This window comes from Achroia grisella, unplaced genomic scaffold, assembly GCF_030625045.1.
Source record: "Achroia grisella isolate CSIRO2021 unplaced genomic scaffold, CSIRO_AGI_Agris_v1 utg149, whole genome shotgun sequence".
Lineage (NCBI taxonomy): Eukaryota > Metazoa > Arthropoda > Insecta > Lepidoptera > Pyralidae > Achroia > Achroia grisella.
This window is the reverse complement of record NW_026712644.1, coordinates 2,975,290-2,993,931: the sequence shown is the minus strand read 5'-3', so window position 1 is coordinate 2,993,931 and position 18,642 is coordinate 2,975,290. Positions and strand designations below refer to the sequence as shown.

At 34.6% G+C, this 18,642-nt stretch overlaps 3 protein-coding genes across 3 annotated transcripts; all 3 read left to right on the top strand.

Moving 5' to 3' along the window:
- The first annotated feature begins 4,970 nt into the window (after positions 1-4,970).
- Positions 4,971-7,841, top strand: LOC131840746 (uncharacterized). Its single transcript, XM_059188937.1, has 3 exons — positions 4,971-5,036; positions 6,303-6,483; positions 7,640-7,841. The coding sequence occupies exons 1-3, from the start codon at positions 4,993-4,995 to the stop codon at positions 7,793-7,795; spliced, it is 381 nt and encodes a 126-aa protein (XP_059044920.1). The 5' UTR covers positions 4,971-4,992; the 3' UTR covers positions 7,796-7,841.
- A 3,252-nt stretch (positions 7,842-11,093) lies between these two features.
- LOC131840744 (uncharacterized) lies at positions 11,094-13,111 on the top strand. The gene is made up of 2 exons (XM_059188936.1): positions 11,094-11,159; positions 11,848-13,111. Exons 1-2 carry the CDS (start codon positions 11,124-11,126, stop codon positions 12,496-12,498), a joined length of 687 nt encoding a protein of 228 aa, XP_059044919.1. The 5' UTR covers positions 11,094-11,123; the 3' UTR covers positions 12,499-13,111.
- Positions 13,112-13,340: 229 nt separating this feature from the next.
- On the top strand, positions 13,341-15,682 carry LOC131840740 (gastrula zinc finger protein XlCGF57.1-like). The gene has a single exon (XM_059188932.1). It carries the CDS (start codon positions 13,579-13,581, stop codon positions 15,331-15,333), a length of 1,755 nt encoding a protein of 584 aa, XP_059044915.1. The 5' UTR covers positions 13,341-13,578; the 3' UTR covers positions 15,334-15,682.
- The last annotated feature ends 2,960 nt before the right edge of the window (positions 15,683-18,642 follow it).

The window sequence follows — 18,642 nt, the reverse complement described above, 5'->3', positions numbered from 1 at the left end:
AATAGCAGGTACAGCAATTATTTCTAAAAAAATCTTTATATAACAAATATTATTAACAAATCGTACTTAAAGATACTAGGTCTACACAGGTCGCAGTGTTACAGGTCTTAGCACCTGACAATAGTCAAAACCTTCCAATACATAAAGTTAAATAAACTTGTAAGTTTCTTAAGAAGTTAATATAAATTTAACCATCACTTTATAAAAATTGTAGGTATATCAAATGTCTATTAGAGTATTGTAAAACATAGACAATATATTTTTTTTCATAAATTGGTTGTATTATTGTTAATCATAGATAAAGTAGGAATGGATAACATAGTATATTTGAATTTGTAAATTATATGTGATAAAATCTGAAATTAAAGAGTTAATTATGGAATCAACTGGTTTTATTCATAACTAGCTGTTCCCGCGACTTCGTCCGCGCGGAATTTAACTTTATTTTTCTAAAAAAAAAGATTTTTTCTAAAGTAAAAGTAGCTTAAGTTACTGCTTATTTAATCAGCTACCTGCCAAAAAAAGTCCCCTCAAAATCAGTCCAGCCATTTCAGAGATTAGCCGGAACAAACAGACAGACAGACAAAAAATGTTATTTTGGTGAATGTACCGTATTTATATTGATAAGTATTTAGTAAAAACGGTCATTTTAATATTACAAACAAACACTTCAATTTTATTTATATATATATAGATTTTTCAAAATCTACATACATAATATCTTAGTAATATTATAAATGCGAAAGTTTGTAAGTATGGATGTTTGGTACTCTCACACAAAAACTACTGAACGGATTTTGTTGAAACTTTACAGTAATATAGCTTATGCATTAGATTAACATACAGGCTACATTTTTAATTAAAAAAAAACGCTATAGAAACCGCGGGCACAGGTAGTAAGCAATATTTCTAAAATATGTAGTGGTACACCCGCCTACGCTAGCGGGGCACCAGTGGAGGATGATAAGATGAACATGAGGTCAGGTCAGTTAGCACATTATGACAATTTCACCGAGAATTTATCATGGTCGCTTCCAGGGAAACTACACGGAGGTCAACCTAACATATGTGGCGAAATACTATCATTGTGCGGCAACACCGTTGCCTAGTTACGATGGGGCAAGAAGAATCAAACTTTTCATTCGAGACCGAATCGCTTTCTTGTACATAAATTTTTTTTTTTTTAATATAGATGATAATGGAATGGTGCACCCGTCTGCGCTAACGGTTTACGCTGGCGGGGCACCAGTGGAGGATGATAAGATGAGCATGAGGTCAGGTCAGTTAGCACATTATGACAATTTCACCAAGAATTTATCATGGTCGCTTCCAGGGAAACTACACTACTACTTTTTTTTTTTCGGACTACTGTAATGCTGTTGGCCGTAGCTGGCCTTTACAGCTTCACCGGACGTTATGGGGCGAGTGCAGATGGCACTCCAAACCCGCGGAAGGACTTATGGAGCGGCTGAAGGCCAACTCCTGCCCGACGGATACGACTTTAGTCTGAGGGCACCACTAGGGGTTCGAACCTCGGCTCAGGCCGTTGTAATTTCGATCCCCGTTTGAATTGGACGGGGGATCGATCGGAGGGGCGCCCGGGGGCGCCGGTGTGGAGCGCCCGGGTGAATGCGCGATATTGTGTGTACTCCACATTATTAACGATCCCCCTCCCCTATAAATATTATTATTACGGCTATTTCATTCCAAACTAGCCATACACGCGTCTTCAGCTGCTTTTTTTAAAGATGACAGATAAGCTTTGTTCGACATCATTCCATTAAGATCTTTAGCTGTTTAGCCTTAAACAATTAAATTAAAGTGTGTTTTCATATATATTTTATGTTTTTTTATTATTGCTTATTGTTGCTTGTATCGAAAATACATATTTTCTTTCTTCCTTTTCGCTATAGTTACCTGATTGATTTGGAAACAGCTAATTATCTAATACTTTCTAATTCAAAATATAAAAATATAATCGTGTGGGAATAAGACACTTATGAAATTCATATTTTTATTATTATTATTTCAACTGTCCAGTTCGGCTAGCTACTTCAGTTGAGAAGAACTGGCAAGAAACACAAACGAGACATCTCACATGGCTACGCAGCGGCTTTCTCCCTATGATCGCATCGAGCATATGCGGCAGACTTTCTGGAACCGCTGGTGCAAGGAATACATTTCGGAGCTTCAAAAGAGAACTAAATGGCAGACAAATAAGGATACTATACTTCCAAATACTGTAGCTCTAATAAAGGAAGACAATCTGTCTCCATTGAAATGGCATTTTGGGAATTTCACGTGTTGCCATCATTCGAACAGCGACCGGCAAGATTCAAGGAGCTTTTCCACGAATATATCCACTACCTCTACTCAATGAAGCGGACCGTTCCAGCTGATGTCAAGCAGGCTGCGACTACATGTTCCTGTTAGAAACGGTGTTTCCAAGGCCGGGGGCATGTCTACTCATCAATCGAACGTTAATTAATCGGCCAATCGCGGGTAACCTGGGAGCAAGAGGCGGGGATGGATGATCGTTGAGTCATTCCAATTCAACAATCAGATTCGACGTCACGTAGCCTCACCTATTATTTCACAATTTAAAATATCAATGTTATACTTCTATTCGCACAATATTTTTTTTTTTGTAATATTTAAAATATAAAATTAATTGAAGAGAACCTAAAATTCCTGTGGAACACCTGACCAGAGCTAACATCACGATCAACCAGTAACCCTGTAAATTTTAATTATTAGTCAAATACCGTTCGCTCAGTATACAAATAATAATAATAATAATCTCAGTACAATTCACACAGCGCCCAAATCTATTCATCTAGTCCCAAGTTAAGCTACCTAAAGCTTGTATTATGGGTACTAGATAACTGATACGAATACATAGATGTTTTTTTTTGTTAATACATAAATATTATACATAGAAAACACCCAGACCGATACGAACAATCATACTCATGAATACAAATGTTTGTGCCGTGCGAGGAATCGAACCCGCGACCATTGGAAGTATGGCGGTGTGGTAGATCGCTAGACCACCGAGGCCGTCAAAATCTTAATATAATAAGAAAGTTGTGTAGCAGAATTATTTAATTGAACACACAATTATTTAATTGAAAACAAACTAATAATGTTCCAACTTATAATCCTTACTCCTTACTAATATTATCAATGCGAAAGTAACTCTGTCTGTCTGTCTGTCTGTCTCGCTTTCACCCCAAAACTACTAAACCGATTTATATGAAATTTGATATACGGATAGTCTAGACCCTGAGAAAGGACATAGGCTACTTTTTATTGCTAAAAAAGGGTTGTAAGGAGATTGAAAGAGGGGATGAAAGGTCGTATGGTAGAATCGTCGTTTTTGAAGCTAGAAGCTTGCAATTTATTTTTTAAGGCTATTGATTGAAATGTATGGAATTCTGTATCGTCATTTTTTAAACTAAAACGATGAAACTTTTTTATTTGGCTTTTATTGGATTAGGTAATTAATATTCTTTCATTATTTGGTCAAGGTCACTATTTTACGGACGAAGTCGTGGGTACAGCTAGTTTAAAATATTTGTGTTCAAATTTCGACCATTGGGCGACCACTACGCAGTTTTTATGGTTAGAGAAGGCGCCGCAATTACTGGCTTTCGTCGCCGCACTTGAAGCAGTATCTCGCGACACGCTCATAAGCACGGTCGCTTGTTTTATTATTAATAAAAATAATAAAATATTTATACAAAATATGCCAGGTTGTGCATTAAGATACTGTGTAAATAATTCGAGGAATGTCAACAAGTGCAAAGGAATCACATTTCATCGGTAAGCAAGTGAAATAATAATATTAAATGATTTTATTACGTCAGTTGTCGAGACGCCATTTTGTATCATTGACATAGATTAGGAAACGGATCAGATAAGCCGTGTTACGTTTGTTACAATGAGTATGTATTTAGATATTGTTAGTTGACATGCTTGAAGTGTAATTTATCTATATAGATAAAAAAAAATTGAAGTGTCTGTCTGAAATTTCATATTAATAGGCTTATACTAAATGCATATGAAAGTATATATAAATAGTATTATAAGTATATATCGTATAAGTAATACCGTATATATATATAGTATATACGGTACTTACATCAAATAAATATATAATAAAAAATTGTCGCTCTGTCTGTTTGTTAGTGATAGTCTCGGAAGCGGCTGAGCCGATTTTGACTGGACTTCCACTCACAGATAGCTAACGTTATAACACTAATGTAATGTTAATTAAATGTGTGTGAATTAATTCATTGTAAACCATAATTGTGTAAAGCAACGTAAATAAATAAATAACCAAAAATAAACAGTTTTACAACCTTATAAGGAGTTAAATAGGCTATTATTATTTTTAAAATTGTATAAATAATTCACATGGACGAAGTCGCGGGAGCCAGCTACTGTTTATTTATATTTTTAGTTTGATAATATTTCATTTATGTCATTTTCTTAGTCATCTTATGTTAAATGGGCATTCCGAATGAGTGGTTGAATAAAAACTAATATAACTATTTCCTACTTGTCTATATAAATATGTATAAAATATTATAAAAAGATGGATTTTAATTTATTATCTGTAATGGTTGAACTGTATAATAATATAGATAGATAGAAATACTTAGATGCATTTTTTAAATACGCAACAGATAACACTCAACTCAATCCAAACAATCAAAATGTGTGCGAGGAATCGAACCCGCGACCATCGAAACTAAATAGGTGTGTTAAACTGCTAGATCACGGAGGCCGTCAATATTATACTCGTAAGTATAAAGAATAATACCAACTGATATTTTTTCTAAAGGTTTCCACGACAGAACCACGCAAATAGGGCAAAATGGATTAAATTCGTACAAAAGAACCGGAGTGAAAACAGCTGGTTGCCGTCCGACCATACATACATATGTTCGTTGCATTTTCGCGACAAAGACAAATACACCACAAAGAATGGAAGGTGGTTTCTCAAAAAGACTGCGGTGCCGTGTGACGATGTAAGTAATACATTACTATCTCCTTCCAGCAACGGTATTTCCGAACCGATACGATATTGAAACCTTCAACAAAAGTGCTTATTCCTTCTTAAAAGGCCGACGACGCACTTGCAACTCCACTGGTGCTACGGGTGCTCACGAGCGTTAATCAGTTACCATCAGATGAGCAGCAAGCTCATTTGTCCTTAATACTATAAAAATAAAATATGATTTTGTACCTACATCCTTACTAATACCACCAGTACCACAGAATAAATAATATTAGTAGTCGGCCAGTGCTCGAAATTCGACCTTAATTAATTTAATATTCAGTAAGACTATAGAGTATAGAGATCTTTGGGAGAGGCCTATGTCCAGCAGTGGACGACTTCCGGGCTGCGATGATGATGATGATGATGATGAAGACTATAGACAAATAATATTAAAGACAAACTATATTAATAGATTCTCAATTTGACCACAGACTTTAACAATAAAAAAGTGTATATATGCGTGTAGTGCAATACGAAAACTTATCCGAGTCAAGGGGTCCTAAAATTAGGTTTATATAATAACTATTTTTTAATTATTAATAAATCGATTTTTTAAATCGATTATTAAATAATAATGGATTAATTTATACAGACTGACGTCTGTAATAAGGACTAGGTAATAATGAAGGACGTAGTTACATCGATTCGTCGTCTTATTCTATATTGATGTTCTTTCATGTCGCTCAATGTGGTTAAAGCAGGCAAGCAATACATCGAATATCATGAGTGCGAAAGAGATGGCACGTTTTCTACTACGGTCAATAAAGCTTCGGCGAATAACGCCTCACGAAGGATGAGTTCTTATTCTATTTTAGTTCGCTTACGGTAGCCCAATGGTGTTGTTATAATGCCTCAATGTGCGTTTAAAACATGCAAAAGAAACTATCGAAACGAGAATGTATCGAATGGAATATCATATTTTCGGCGAGTAAATTTCATATTAGAAATCATCTTAAGTAATTATAAAATTGTATTTTATTGTGATATGAGTAAAGTAGTTTTTTAATCAACCGATGAGTTCATATTACCAATATTTGATCAAATGTTTGATTATAGTACAGAGCACATTGCACTTTTAAAAATACAGTGCATTAACTTAAAAATTTATAACATTATTCGAAATACGACTTTATAATTCAATTCTTATTGTCTATTTCACTTTGTAGTTTTTGAGTGGAGTGTTTTATGTATTATTCTTTTTTCAAAAATTCTAATCTTGTCCTATGATTTATAGATTTCCCGCCAATCCAATTTATCGTGCGCAATGGATTTCTATAGTCTCTAAAGAAAGACGAGAGATATTATTTAAACCGCGTAAAAATTCTGTTCTATGTTCAATACATTTCGACAAAATCGATATTGTAGGGAAAGCACAGAGACGACGACTGCGTAGAACTGCTGTTCCTAAGTTTCAGGTAAAAATTAGCTAAATTTAGGTACGTTCCGATACAAGCAACTGTAAGATTTTAATGTTGTAGTTTCAATACTAGGGAGCTATCTAGAAATGACGTCACACCAATGTCAATAAGACTTGCTTAATAATCTTAATAAATATGTATACATATAAATAAAATTGGAGTGTCTGTATGTAATATTGAAATAATTGTTTTTTACTACATGCATGTGATTATAAATACGGTACATACACCAAAATATTTTTTTACAATTTTTGTCTGTCTGTCTGTCTGTTTGTTCTGGCTAAGCTGGTGTAATAAGGAGTAACTTAGGCTACTTTTATTTTAGAAAAAATGTTTTATTTAAAAAAAAAGATAAACTCCACGCGGACGTAGTCGCGGGTACAGCTAGTTTTAATAGAAATAGAAATAATCTTTATTGAAATAAACTCATTACAAGCACTTTTGAATAGTCATATTTTGATTGTACCACTCATTCGGAACGCAGATTCATCACAAGAAGAATGAGCAAGAAACTTTGAAAAGAAATTAAATAAACATATTTGCGTTCGCAAATAGAATAATGTATTTATAAATAAAAATGTAAAATTTGAAAACAGAACATCACGTAAATACCAATGTTCTATACATTGGTATTGATTTGTTTATTTTAAGAAATTTTTCACTTCTCGAACATTCCGCGGCGTCACAATTGAATCCAGTGTACAAACAACTATATTTTTTTATTTTACTATTATCTAAATATATATAACTCAAAGGTGACTGACGTAGTGATCTATCAACGCACAGCCCAAACCACTGGACGGATCGGGCTGAAATTTGGCATGCAGGTAGATGTTATGACGTAGGCATCCGCTAAGAAAAGATTTTGATTAATTCTACCCCCAAAGGGGTAAAATAGGGGATGAAAGTTTATATGAAACTTTGATAATTTTAAACCGATCGGGCTGAGACTTTGCATGCATAAAGCTACTATGACGTAGGCATCCCCTAAGAAAGGATTTTGATAAATTCCACCCCTAAAGGGCTAAAGCTAAAAGCTTGTTATAATATAAACACAGGAATATTTCTCCATCAAACACAGTATATGATCACACAATCGTCTTAGGGGTAAGCATTGTAAATATGGTGTAATAATATGAAGTTTTTGTTTTAGATCGCAAATGCTAAATCAGATACGGAATCTATGTCGTACGATCAAGATGTTGTTGAAGATTCCGTAGCGCAGCAAATAGATGGCAGCACAAAAATTAAACGCAAAAGATCGTACCCAGTAAGTGTGATAGTAATCATGTCTACCTTTTTTTTCTAATTTTTTACAGCTCTAGATCCAAGCCGTTTTATCCAACTTTTAATGACTATAGAATTGCGACTTTGAAGTGGCAATGGGCAGGTCACATAGCTTGTAGGACAGATGGCCGTTGGGGCAGTAAAGTCCTCGAGTGGCGACCACGGACCGGAAGACGCAGCGTGGGAAGGCCTCCAGCAAGGTGGACCGACGATCTGGTCAAGATCGCTGGAAGGCATTGGATGCGGGCAGCGCAGGACCGATCGTCGTGGAGATCTTTGGGGGAGGCCTATGTCCAGCAGTGGACGTCTTCCGGGCTGCGATGATGATGATGATGATGATGACTACTAGTAATAGTACTAGTGTACAATACACAAAATACACAAGTATAGTACTAGTAATAGTGTACTATAGTACACTAGCTGTTGCCGCGACTTCGTACGCGTGGAATTTAACTTTATTTTTCTAAAATAAAAGTAGCCTAAGTTACTCCTTATTACATCAGCTACCTGCCAAAAAAATTCCCGTCAAAATTGGTACAGTCATTTCAGAGATTAGCCGAAACAAACAGACAGACAGACAAAAATAAAAATAAAATATTTGGTGTATGTACCGTATTTATATTCACATGCATGTAGTAAAAAACTGTTATTTCAATATTACATACAGACACTCCAATTTTATTTATATGTATAGACACAGAAGTCAAAATGTAACATACTATATACATCAACAACTATTTGATTTCAATTTAACAGTCATATAACACTAACGTAGTTACTGGAAACACGAAAAATAAAATAATCTTCAATATAGACTCACCTCGAACCACGTGATACTTTTAACCGACTTCAAAAAGGACATTCAATTTTGTTGGCTTATGATTTATTTGTCAACAGTCTGGTGCTGGATCGAGTAAAGAACGCAGAAGAAATTCTAGAAAAGTCAATACTGACGTGGTAAGTGATATTAGACTTATGAACATTGAGGTATTATTTACTATTGTGGTAGAGAACAGGTGATACCAGTATTGGCATATTTTTTTACAAATATCTGCCAATATTTGACCCAAAAATTTGTGCTGGTTGGTAGTTTGTATTCACACGACTTGTAAATGTAAACTTACAAGGATTATTTAAAAGAGCAACACACAAGTTTCTTGCTCGTTCTTCTTGTGATGAGACAGCTTTCCGAACGAGCGGTAGATAAATAAAATACATTTACTATCATGATAGAGAACAAGTGACGTAGAGAAAAATCTGCCAATACTGGGTAGTATTGGCAGATTTTTTTTACTAAAGTCTTGTCAAAAGTAGGCGTGGGTATATAGATCCCACGCAGCTTTGTCGTTTCTGTTATCATATATATTTATGAATTTTTTTTTATACTACTATGGTGGCAAACAAGCATACGGCCCATCTGATGGTAAATGGTTACCGTAGCCTATGGACGCCTGAAGCACCAGGGGTGTCACGTGCGCGTTGCCGACCCTTAAGAAACCTTAATATACCCTTCTTGAAAAACCCCATGCTGTAGTCTCGTGAGAAAACCTCGGCAGGAAGTTCATTCCACGATCTAAGTGTACGCGGGAGGAAGCTCCTCTGAAACCGCACTGTCCGAGACCACTTAGGTTCCAGCGTGTGGGGATGAATTCCCTGTCGATGGCGAGCGGTGCGATGGTGAAAGGTGGCCGTAGGCATCATGTCGAACAATTCCTGAGAACACAGTCCGTTGTATAATGAATAACTTATAACTTTACCTGTGCCCGCGATTTCGTCTGCGTGCAATCTAGAATAAAACATTTAATAATCCAATCCAAAGAAAAAGGTTCATTGGTCTAGAGTCAAATATTAATAATTTACATACAAACTATCATCCCAAACATCCCATCCCAAATCCCAACAACATTCCCAAATTTATCAGCTTAATGGTAAAATTTTAACAAACTTTGAATGTCATATTTGTTTAAATTTAATCAACAGCCTAAAAAATTAGTTCCGTACATCTAGATTTAAAAATGTCATTACTTCCATACAATTTTTCATCTCCCTTTTCAACCCCTTACAACCCTTTTTTTGCATCAAAAATTTGCATGAGGATCTAGATAAGAGGTTCTCAAACTTTTCTGTGTCGTAGACCCCTTGCCATATTTTTCGGTTTCGGGTAGACCCCCCATTCTTACCAGGTATTGATTTTTTGTAAATTTCTAACTGTAGTAAAGTTTAGTGTTAAAAACAACAAGATGACCGCTGTCGTAGACCCCATGCAGTTTGTCATAAACCCCTGGGGGCTGATATAGACCACTTTGAGAATCATTGGTTTAGACTATCTGTGTACCAAATTGAATTTTGTATCTATGCCATCTAGGCTAAAAATGTCGAATAAATTCGTTATGTATAACATCTCTTTAGGGCCTCAGTGGTCTAGCGATTTAGCACACTGCTTTACTTCCGATGGTCGCTGATTCGATTCCTCGCACGGTACAAACATTTGTATGACTATGATTGTTTATATCGGTCTGGGTGTTTTCTTAAGTATTTATATTAGGGGTATTTATTTTATTCATTATAATCACACATCATCATCATTACATAGTATAAAACAAAGTCGCTGTCGATGTCTGTCCGTCCCTATGTATGCTTAAATCTTTAAAACTACGCAACGGATTTTGAAGCGGTTTTTCTTAATAGATAGAGTGATTCAAGAGGAAGGTTTATATGTATAATACATGTATACCCGTGCGAAGCCGGGGCGAATAGCTAGTGTTTTATAAAAACATTGTTTCTCTCTCTGATAAATATTTCTTTAATTTCTTCCATTCTTCAGTTTCTTCTCTCTTGTACAGGTTCCCCAATCATACTCGGACGCAGAATCGGTGATAACTGAAGATGAAGAAGCAGGTGATGAAGTGGAAACTTCAATAGATGGCAGCACTAGAACAATCAGCTACAGGAAACCGTCCCTCGTAAGTGTGACTTTAATAATAATTTCAGGACAATTCACACAGCGCCATCTAGGCTCAAGTTAAACTAGTGTGTATACTAGATAACTGATACAAATACATAGATATTTTTATCATAAATACATACATATAATACATAGAAAACACCCAGACCGATACAAACAATTATACTCGTGAATACAAATGTTTGTGCCGTGCGATGAATCGAACCCGCGACCATCCGATGTAAGTTATATCGAATATAAGTTGTTTAGTACTCATACCACAAGTTCTAGCTTGGGACTAGATGGCGCTGTGTAAATTTTCCAGGGTTATTGTTATAATAACATAATATAATTTCATTGTAATCAATAGACTGTGGCGAAGTCGAGTGAAGCGCTCAGGACAACTATGAAACAAGTGGCTACTGACGTGATGGGAACGATGGTAAGTTTATTGGCTTTTAAAAGTCATCATCTCAGCCTGGAAGACGCCTGAACAAAGGCCTTCACCAATAATCTCCATGAAAATTGGTCCTGCGCTGCTCGCATCCAACGCCTTCCGGCGATCTTGATCATATCGTCGGTCCACCTTGCTGCAGGCGTTAACCTTAGGAATAACGGTGGGAATTTGATCACCAAGAAGGTCGTAACGCTTCCAGAAGAGGTGGTCAGGTGTTCAAACCAAGGTGTACGTACACAAACAATATTTGTGGTCTCACACATGCTAGTGGTAGCGGAATGTAACAAAAACCAAAGGGATTTAATTGATCATAATCTAAAATTGTGCTAAATGCACAATTGCAAATTGCAAGTTGCATGCATTTAGTATTGAAAAAACTAATAATTGCTCTGAATCTAGGAAAATCTTCAAGGAAATCTGAATTGCGCTCCTCTCTCCGTCAACCTCTTAACTCTTCTGTTACAAATTTAGTACATTTATGAAGTATACCATCAGCTATATAATTATATTACCAGCCCATTGCAGTCCACTGCTGGACATAGATCTCTCCTAAGGCACGAACTTCAGCCCTTCTCGTATTCATTCATTTTATCATATATTACTCGTAACCCTACGTATGTCGTCGATCATTAAATATTACAGCATATTACAGTCCCATAAAAATCTTTTTCAGGTAATCGACGACATCACAAATCCCTCCAAACCTGTGAAAAGACGCATCGACGTATTACTAAAGATGTGTCGCAGTATGATGAGGGAGAAGGACCACGAGATATCCATATTAAAAGAACAAGTGGAGGAGTTGACAAAGAAGAACGTTCGATTGAGGAATGCTTTAGTCGATATGAAAGGAAAAACTAGAATTGATGCAGAAGATTCTCCCGAAGAAACACCCACGAATACTCCAGCACCAAAGTTGGTTAAAGAAGTTAAAAAGGTCAAAAGAAAACAAACAAAACGAACAGAATCAAACGAAGTAACACGAGGCGCTTTCCCAAAACAAATGAGACTTAAAGATGAACCAATTGAGATGGAAATTGAAATTAATGTAGAGAAACAACATTTGAATAATGATAACGATAGGAACAATCCTTCAGAACAGATAGCACAAGAAATTGACCCATTGGTAATAAAAGAGGAAAGAGAAATGGATTGTGAAGGGGATATTAGAGATGTTGAGGCGATGGATGTACTACCGATATGTACTGAACAAATGTCGTGTGAGAAAGCCAACCTATCGCGTACTAACATTATTGTTCAAGAAACTAGTGGCACTGAATTGTGGACAATTATCAAAGAAGAGGACGTGGACTTATCAGAATAATAGATTGCACTAATATATACTGTATTTGTCTGAAATTACATGATAAGATCCGACGATGATGTCTTATTCCTCGGGAATAGCAATGTATATCTCACCTTACAACCGAAGTAGCTTACAAAGCAAGCTGCTAGAAAACGGAGAAAATGTGGGAACAAGAAAGAAAATAGTGGAAAATAAACCAGAAGACGTGTATAATGAAGCATAAAGGTTGAATATTGTTATGAAAAGAACTGATATTATCTCGATGCAGTTGTATAATGGACTGTATTATTACGACAATAAGATTATGAGCAAGAGATTGATAATTTAGAACGCATTCACCTTGTACTGTGAGGATTGCTAGTTTGGTTTCAGCAAGGCTTCTCAGAACTTCGGGCTCGTCCGAAGTTACCTTTTGAACGGATTGCTTGTTTACCGCTAAAACTGACAATAAATGCCCACTGTAAATAAACTAAGAATATATATATTCACGACTAATTTATTAAACAAATATGCGTCAAATGAAATATCAACAATATAATTGTTGAAAATTACGACAACGATAATGCAAACTCTTTTTAAAAGAAGAAGAAAAAAGAAGCTTTCCATTAAAAATTAGGTTTTTTGTAGTCGACGTTTTATAAGAAAACTGAATTAGTTTACGGAAAATTGCTATATTAGAAGGACAAAAAATTCTACATTCTACAATTTTAAACAGACAGAAAAAAATTGATAAAAATATTTCAACGATATTATTGAATTATGCTTATTTTTTTCTATAGCAACATTAGTAACTGTCAGTAAATTAATCAATCCAATTGTCAGTACGACAGTCATAAAGTACAATTTAAGTCAGTCGCACGTGAGAGTTTGTTTTTATTTATATCTTCTGACCAATCAGTAATTTTTATATACAAAAGCTAGAAAAATGTAATTTAGTCAACATTCCTGTATTTCTCACTGTGGCGACCACTAATATCAAGAATTAAACACTTCTAATTTGACACGCAACATTTCAATACTCAAACTTTTATATGGTTATTACTGAAAATCCGTCTTCGTGCTGCTACATTCGTATTGCCTGCCAGTAAAACCGGCGAGATGTATTCAAAATCAGTATTCTATGAACAGACAAATAATCAACTGGATTGCACGATCACAGTTGTCAAAGAAGAATGTATTGATTCACAGTCGGATGTTGGAAATATAGAAGATAATAGACGTATTTCTAACACAAAAAACATACTTTCTATCTATGACACGTCTCTATACGAAAGAGATGGAAATATCGTAGACAATGAATTGATAAAGCAAGAAAATATAAAGAATGAAGAATTTGAAATTTTAAAAATGGAATATGACAATTATGTTTTTTCAGACACAGGAATTAGTGTAAAACATGAAACTGAGAATGATGTAGACATCGGACCTACAATTGTGCAAATGAAAGCTGTACAATCATCTGATACTTTTTTTTTAAATAAGGTTGATATCAACAAAATGAGTAGGCAAAAGAACACATCCGATTTGTTAGATATGACTGATGTACCCAATATATTTAAATTCTCAAACAGAAGACATCTGTCAACAGATACAGGTGAAAAACCACAGTGTTCTAAACAGACAATATGTTATAAATGCAACCAGCCAGCGCCACATACTAATGATTCCTCATTTATTTATACTGGGGTTACACATTATATTTGTGATATCTGCCGAAAATGTTTTAAAACTAAATTCTCATTGCAGCAGCATTTAATAATACTACATTCAGGAAAGAAACCATACAGCTGTGATGTCTGTGAAATGAGTTTCCCTAGAAGTTCACAATTGGAGAATCACATGTTTCTCCATACTGGGAAATATCCATACACTTGCAATGTCTGTAATAAATGTTTTAAAACTAAAAACTGGTGGTTGCAGCATGTGAAAAATCACACTGGTGAAAAGCCATATGGATGTGATGCATGCAAACGATATTTTAGAACAAAACAGGACTTAAAACAACACATACAAACTCACAATGTGGACAAGCTATACACATGTAAAGTGTGCACGAAGAATTTTAAAACAGAAAACAGCTTGAAACAACACACAAATGTGCATAATGGGGTAAAGCATAGCTGTGATATGTGTAAAAAATCATTCAGAACAAAACACAACTTGAGGGGCCACTTGTTAATACACAGCAATGAAAAACTATACAACTGTAATGTTTGCAACAAAGGTTTTAATAGAAAAACACATTTAAAACGACACATGTATACACATACGGATGAGAAGCCACACAACTGTGTTGTATGTATGAAAGCACATGCAACAAAACATGATTTGAAGCTACACATGTATAAACACACAGGTGAGAGGCCATACAACTGTGTTGTATGCCGAAAAGGCTTTGTTACAAGTACATGTTTAAAATTACACATGCGAATTCACAACGGTGAAAAACACACATGCAATGTATGCAATGAATGTTTTAAATCAGTCAAGAAACTGAAGCAACATACAAATGTACATCACCCAGATGAGAGGCCATACAACTGTGTTGTATGCCAAAAAGGCTTTGTTACAAGTACATGTTTAAAATTACACATGCGAATTCACAACGGTGAAAAACACAAATGCAATGAATATTTTAAATCGATCAAGAAGCTGAACCAACATACAAATATACATGTAATGGAACAGACTGATAATAAGGGTAATAAATGTATGGCAATAAATGATTCAAACAAGGTAATATGTAGTCCAGAGAAGCTGTATAGTTGTGATGCGTGTAAAAAATATTTTATTAAAGATACACACTTGAAAAGACATAAATGTGTAAATACTAATGTATGGGATGTTGATTGATGTCAGAACTGAATATGAATATATTACTATTTTATTTTAATCATAATTGTTACATAGTATATAACAAAGTCGCTGTTGTTGTCTGTCTGTCCCTATATATGCTTAAATGTTTAAAACTTTCCAACGGATATTGAAGCAATTTTTTAAGTAGATAGTGGTTCAAGAGGAAGTTTTATACAATAATACACATGCGAAGCCGGGGCGAGTAGCTAGTTACTAATATTGTTTAATTAATGCAGTTATTAAAAAATAGGGATTGATAACGGAAGGATGAAAACTTACGGTTGTATATATTTTAAGTGTATAATTATAAAAAAATTAAATTAAATCAAGACCTGACCTTTAACATATTGTGTTTCAAAATTTAATATGTGAGTGATTGTAGATGAACGTTTATATATATATAATACATGTACACCCTGGGGAAGCTAGATTTCCTATCCAGAAGCCAGATTCAGATATTTTGGATAAAAAATTTTAATAGCTCCGATTCTCATGCAAACCTGAGATGAAGCATGAGAACCGGAGCTCTTAAAAATTGTTACCTAATAAATCTGAAAACTAGAATTTTCAACCTTCAAGAGCTTATTTTTTTATTTTCTGTACGACCATTTTTCACTGTTATAGAGCCTGTTGAAAATCACCCATACATTTAGACAAAAATGCTGTACCCTTAATTTTTGCGAGAAGTGTAGACGGGATGTAGGACTTTTCGGTTACGAAAAAGCGTTACCATCGCATGAAGGACTGGTGGTGGCGGAGAGAGGACCTCAACAACGGAAAGCGGGGAGGCTGCGTTGTGAGAGAAATAGACGTCTGTAGAAGTTTCACTTCTACCAGTTAAAATGTCTCTTCTCATCTTGAAAACATCCGAAGAAACTTCTTGAAACATGACGGTAGATTTGACATATCATAGGAGTCTGTAATAGACCTACATGTATAAAGATGTTTTTATAGACTGTCACCTAGTACACATTACTTTTTTAAACTATGACATTATCATACAAGCGTCGTATGCTTGAATGATAATGTCGTAGTATAAAAAAAAAGGATCTGATGGTAAACGGTAAACAAACAGGTACAGGTAATAATAATAATCTCAGGACAATTCACACAGCGCCATCTAGACTCGAGTAAAACTAGCTAAAGGTGTCTTGGGTACTAGACAACTGATACAAATACATAAATATATTGTTTTTCGTAATGACATATATTATACATAGAAAACACCCAGACCGATTCAATCAATTATACTCAAGAATATAAATGTGCCGTGCGAGGAATCGAACCCGTGACCATCGGAAGTAAGTGGTGGTCTAGCACACCTGCTAGACCACCGATGTCGTCAAAGAGGTAAATAAATAAAAACGCATTATAATAAATAAAATATATTACTCAATGAATGTATAACATTTCCATATTTTTTGGACATTTTGATTGGTAGTCTCATAACTCTCATAAAATATTTTGTTCTTTTGGTTGTAACAATATTTTGGCGCCATTATATAGTTATTTGCTCAGTGGTCGAACTGACAAATAATGTTACAATATTTATTTAATTAAAATTAATATTATTTTGGCAAAAAAATTGCAAGTATACTCATTATTTAATTATATTAATTTATATTTCATTTCTGCTGCACCAATATCATACTTTACATAAAAATATGTTATATTAAAATCAAACGTAATATTTATCTATTAGGCTGCTGATATACAGTTGTCAGTTATCAGTTTCATGTATAAAGAGGGCGGGACGTAGCTATCAAATACGCCAATTGGAGTCCATCGGAACGTAAGTCGCATTTCGGAAACCTGACGACTAACCGACTGTATATTACCAGCTAAAGTCATATTAAAATACGATAGACTAGCTCAATACTAAACTACAAAATGTTTCATCATCACGACTCAACCCAGATGAGGTTATCGGAAGCTTCGTCAACACTGAATTGAACACATTTTGCTTTGTGATGTAGAAATAATTATGTTCAACGGAAAAAAATGATCATATTTGACTCGTACTGACCATAAAATCGAATTCTAAACTACTATGATTAGATTCTTTTAAAGTATAAAAAAATGCTTGTACAAAGCTACATTAGTAAATAAATAATTAAAAAATAAAACAAAAACATATTACAGTATCTGTGGTTAGGTACTCTGTGGCTAATGGCACGTACTATATCACTTATATTATAACTTATCATGGGCGTACCCAGGGGGATGGAGAGCATGGGGACAGCAGCTGGTCCCACTTACAATTGTATTCGTTGTAATATTTTATTTATTACAACTAGCTGTACCCGCGGCTTCGCGTAAAATAGTGACCTTGACCAAATAATGAAAAAAATATTTAATGACTTAACCCAATAAAATCTAAATGAAAAAGTTTCATCGTTTTGGCTTCAATAATGACGAATTTACACCAAAACTTTCATCCCCTATTTTATTTTACCCCCTTAACTAACTAGTAACTAAATTAACGGGTAACTTTTACAAACTTTGACTGTCATATTCATTTATATTTAATCAACAGCCTCAAAACTAAGTTTCATGCTTCTAGCTTCAAAAATGACGAATTTACATAAAAACTTTCATCACCTACTTTATTTTGCACCCTTAAGGGTAACATTTTTACAAACTTTGATGGCCTATTTATTTATATTTAATCAACAGCCTCAAAAATAATTTTCAAATTTCTAGCTTCAAAAATGACGAATTTACATAAAAACTTTCATCCCCTAATTTATTTTACTTCCCTAAGGGTAAAATTATTACAAACTTAGAATGTCATATTTATTTATATTTAATCAACAGCCCCAAAAATAAGTTTCAAGCTGCTATCTTCAACAATGACGAATTTACATTAAAAATTATCCCCTAATTTATTTAACCCCCTTAAGGGTAAAATTTTTAAAAACTTTGTATGGCATATTTATTTATATTTAATTAGCAGTCTCACAAATAAGTTTCAAGCATCTAGCTTCAAAAATGACGATTCTTCCATACAATTCCCGATTTCAACCCCTTACAACCCTTTTTTCGCATTAAAAAGTAGCCTATGTCCTTTCTCAGAGTCTAGACTATATGTGTACCAAATTTAATTTAAATCGGTTCAGTCGTTTTGGCGTGAAAGCGAGACAGAAAAACAGACAGACAGACAGAGTTACTTTCGCATTTATAATATTAGTAAGTGGTTGATATAAATCTACTAATTTCTAGCCAACTTGCAATATGTTACTACCCTAAATCCTACTCCTATTTTTATCCACCAAATCTGGGGGTAGCATCTACAAAATGAGTCGT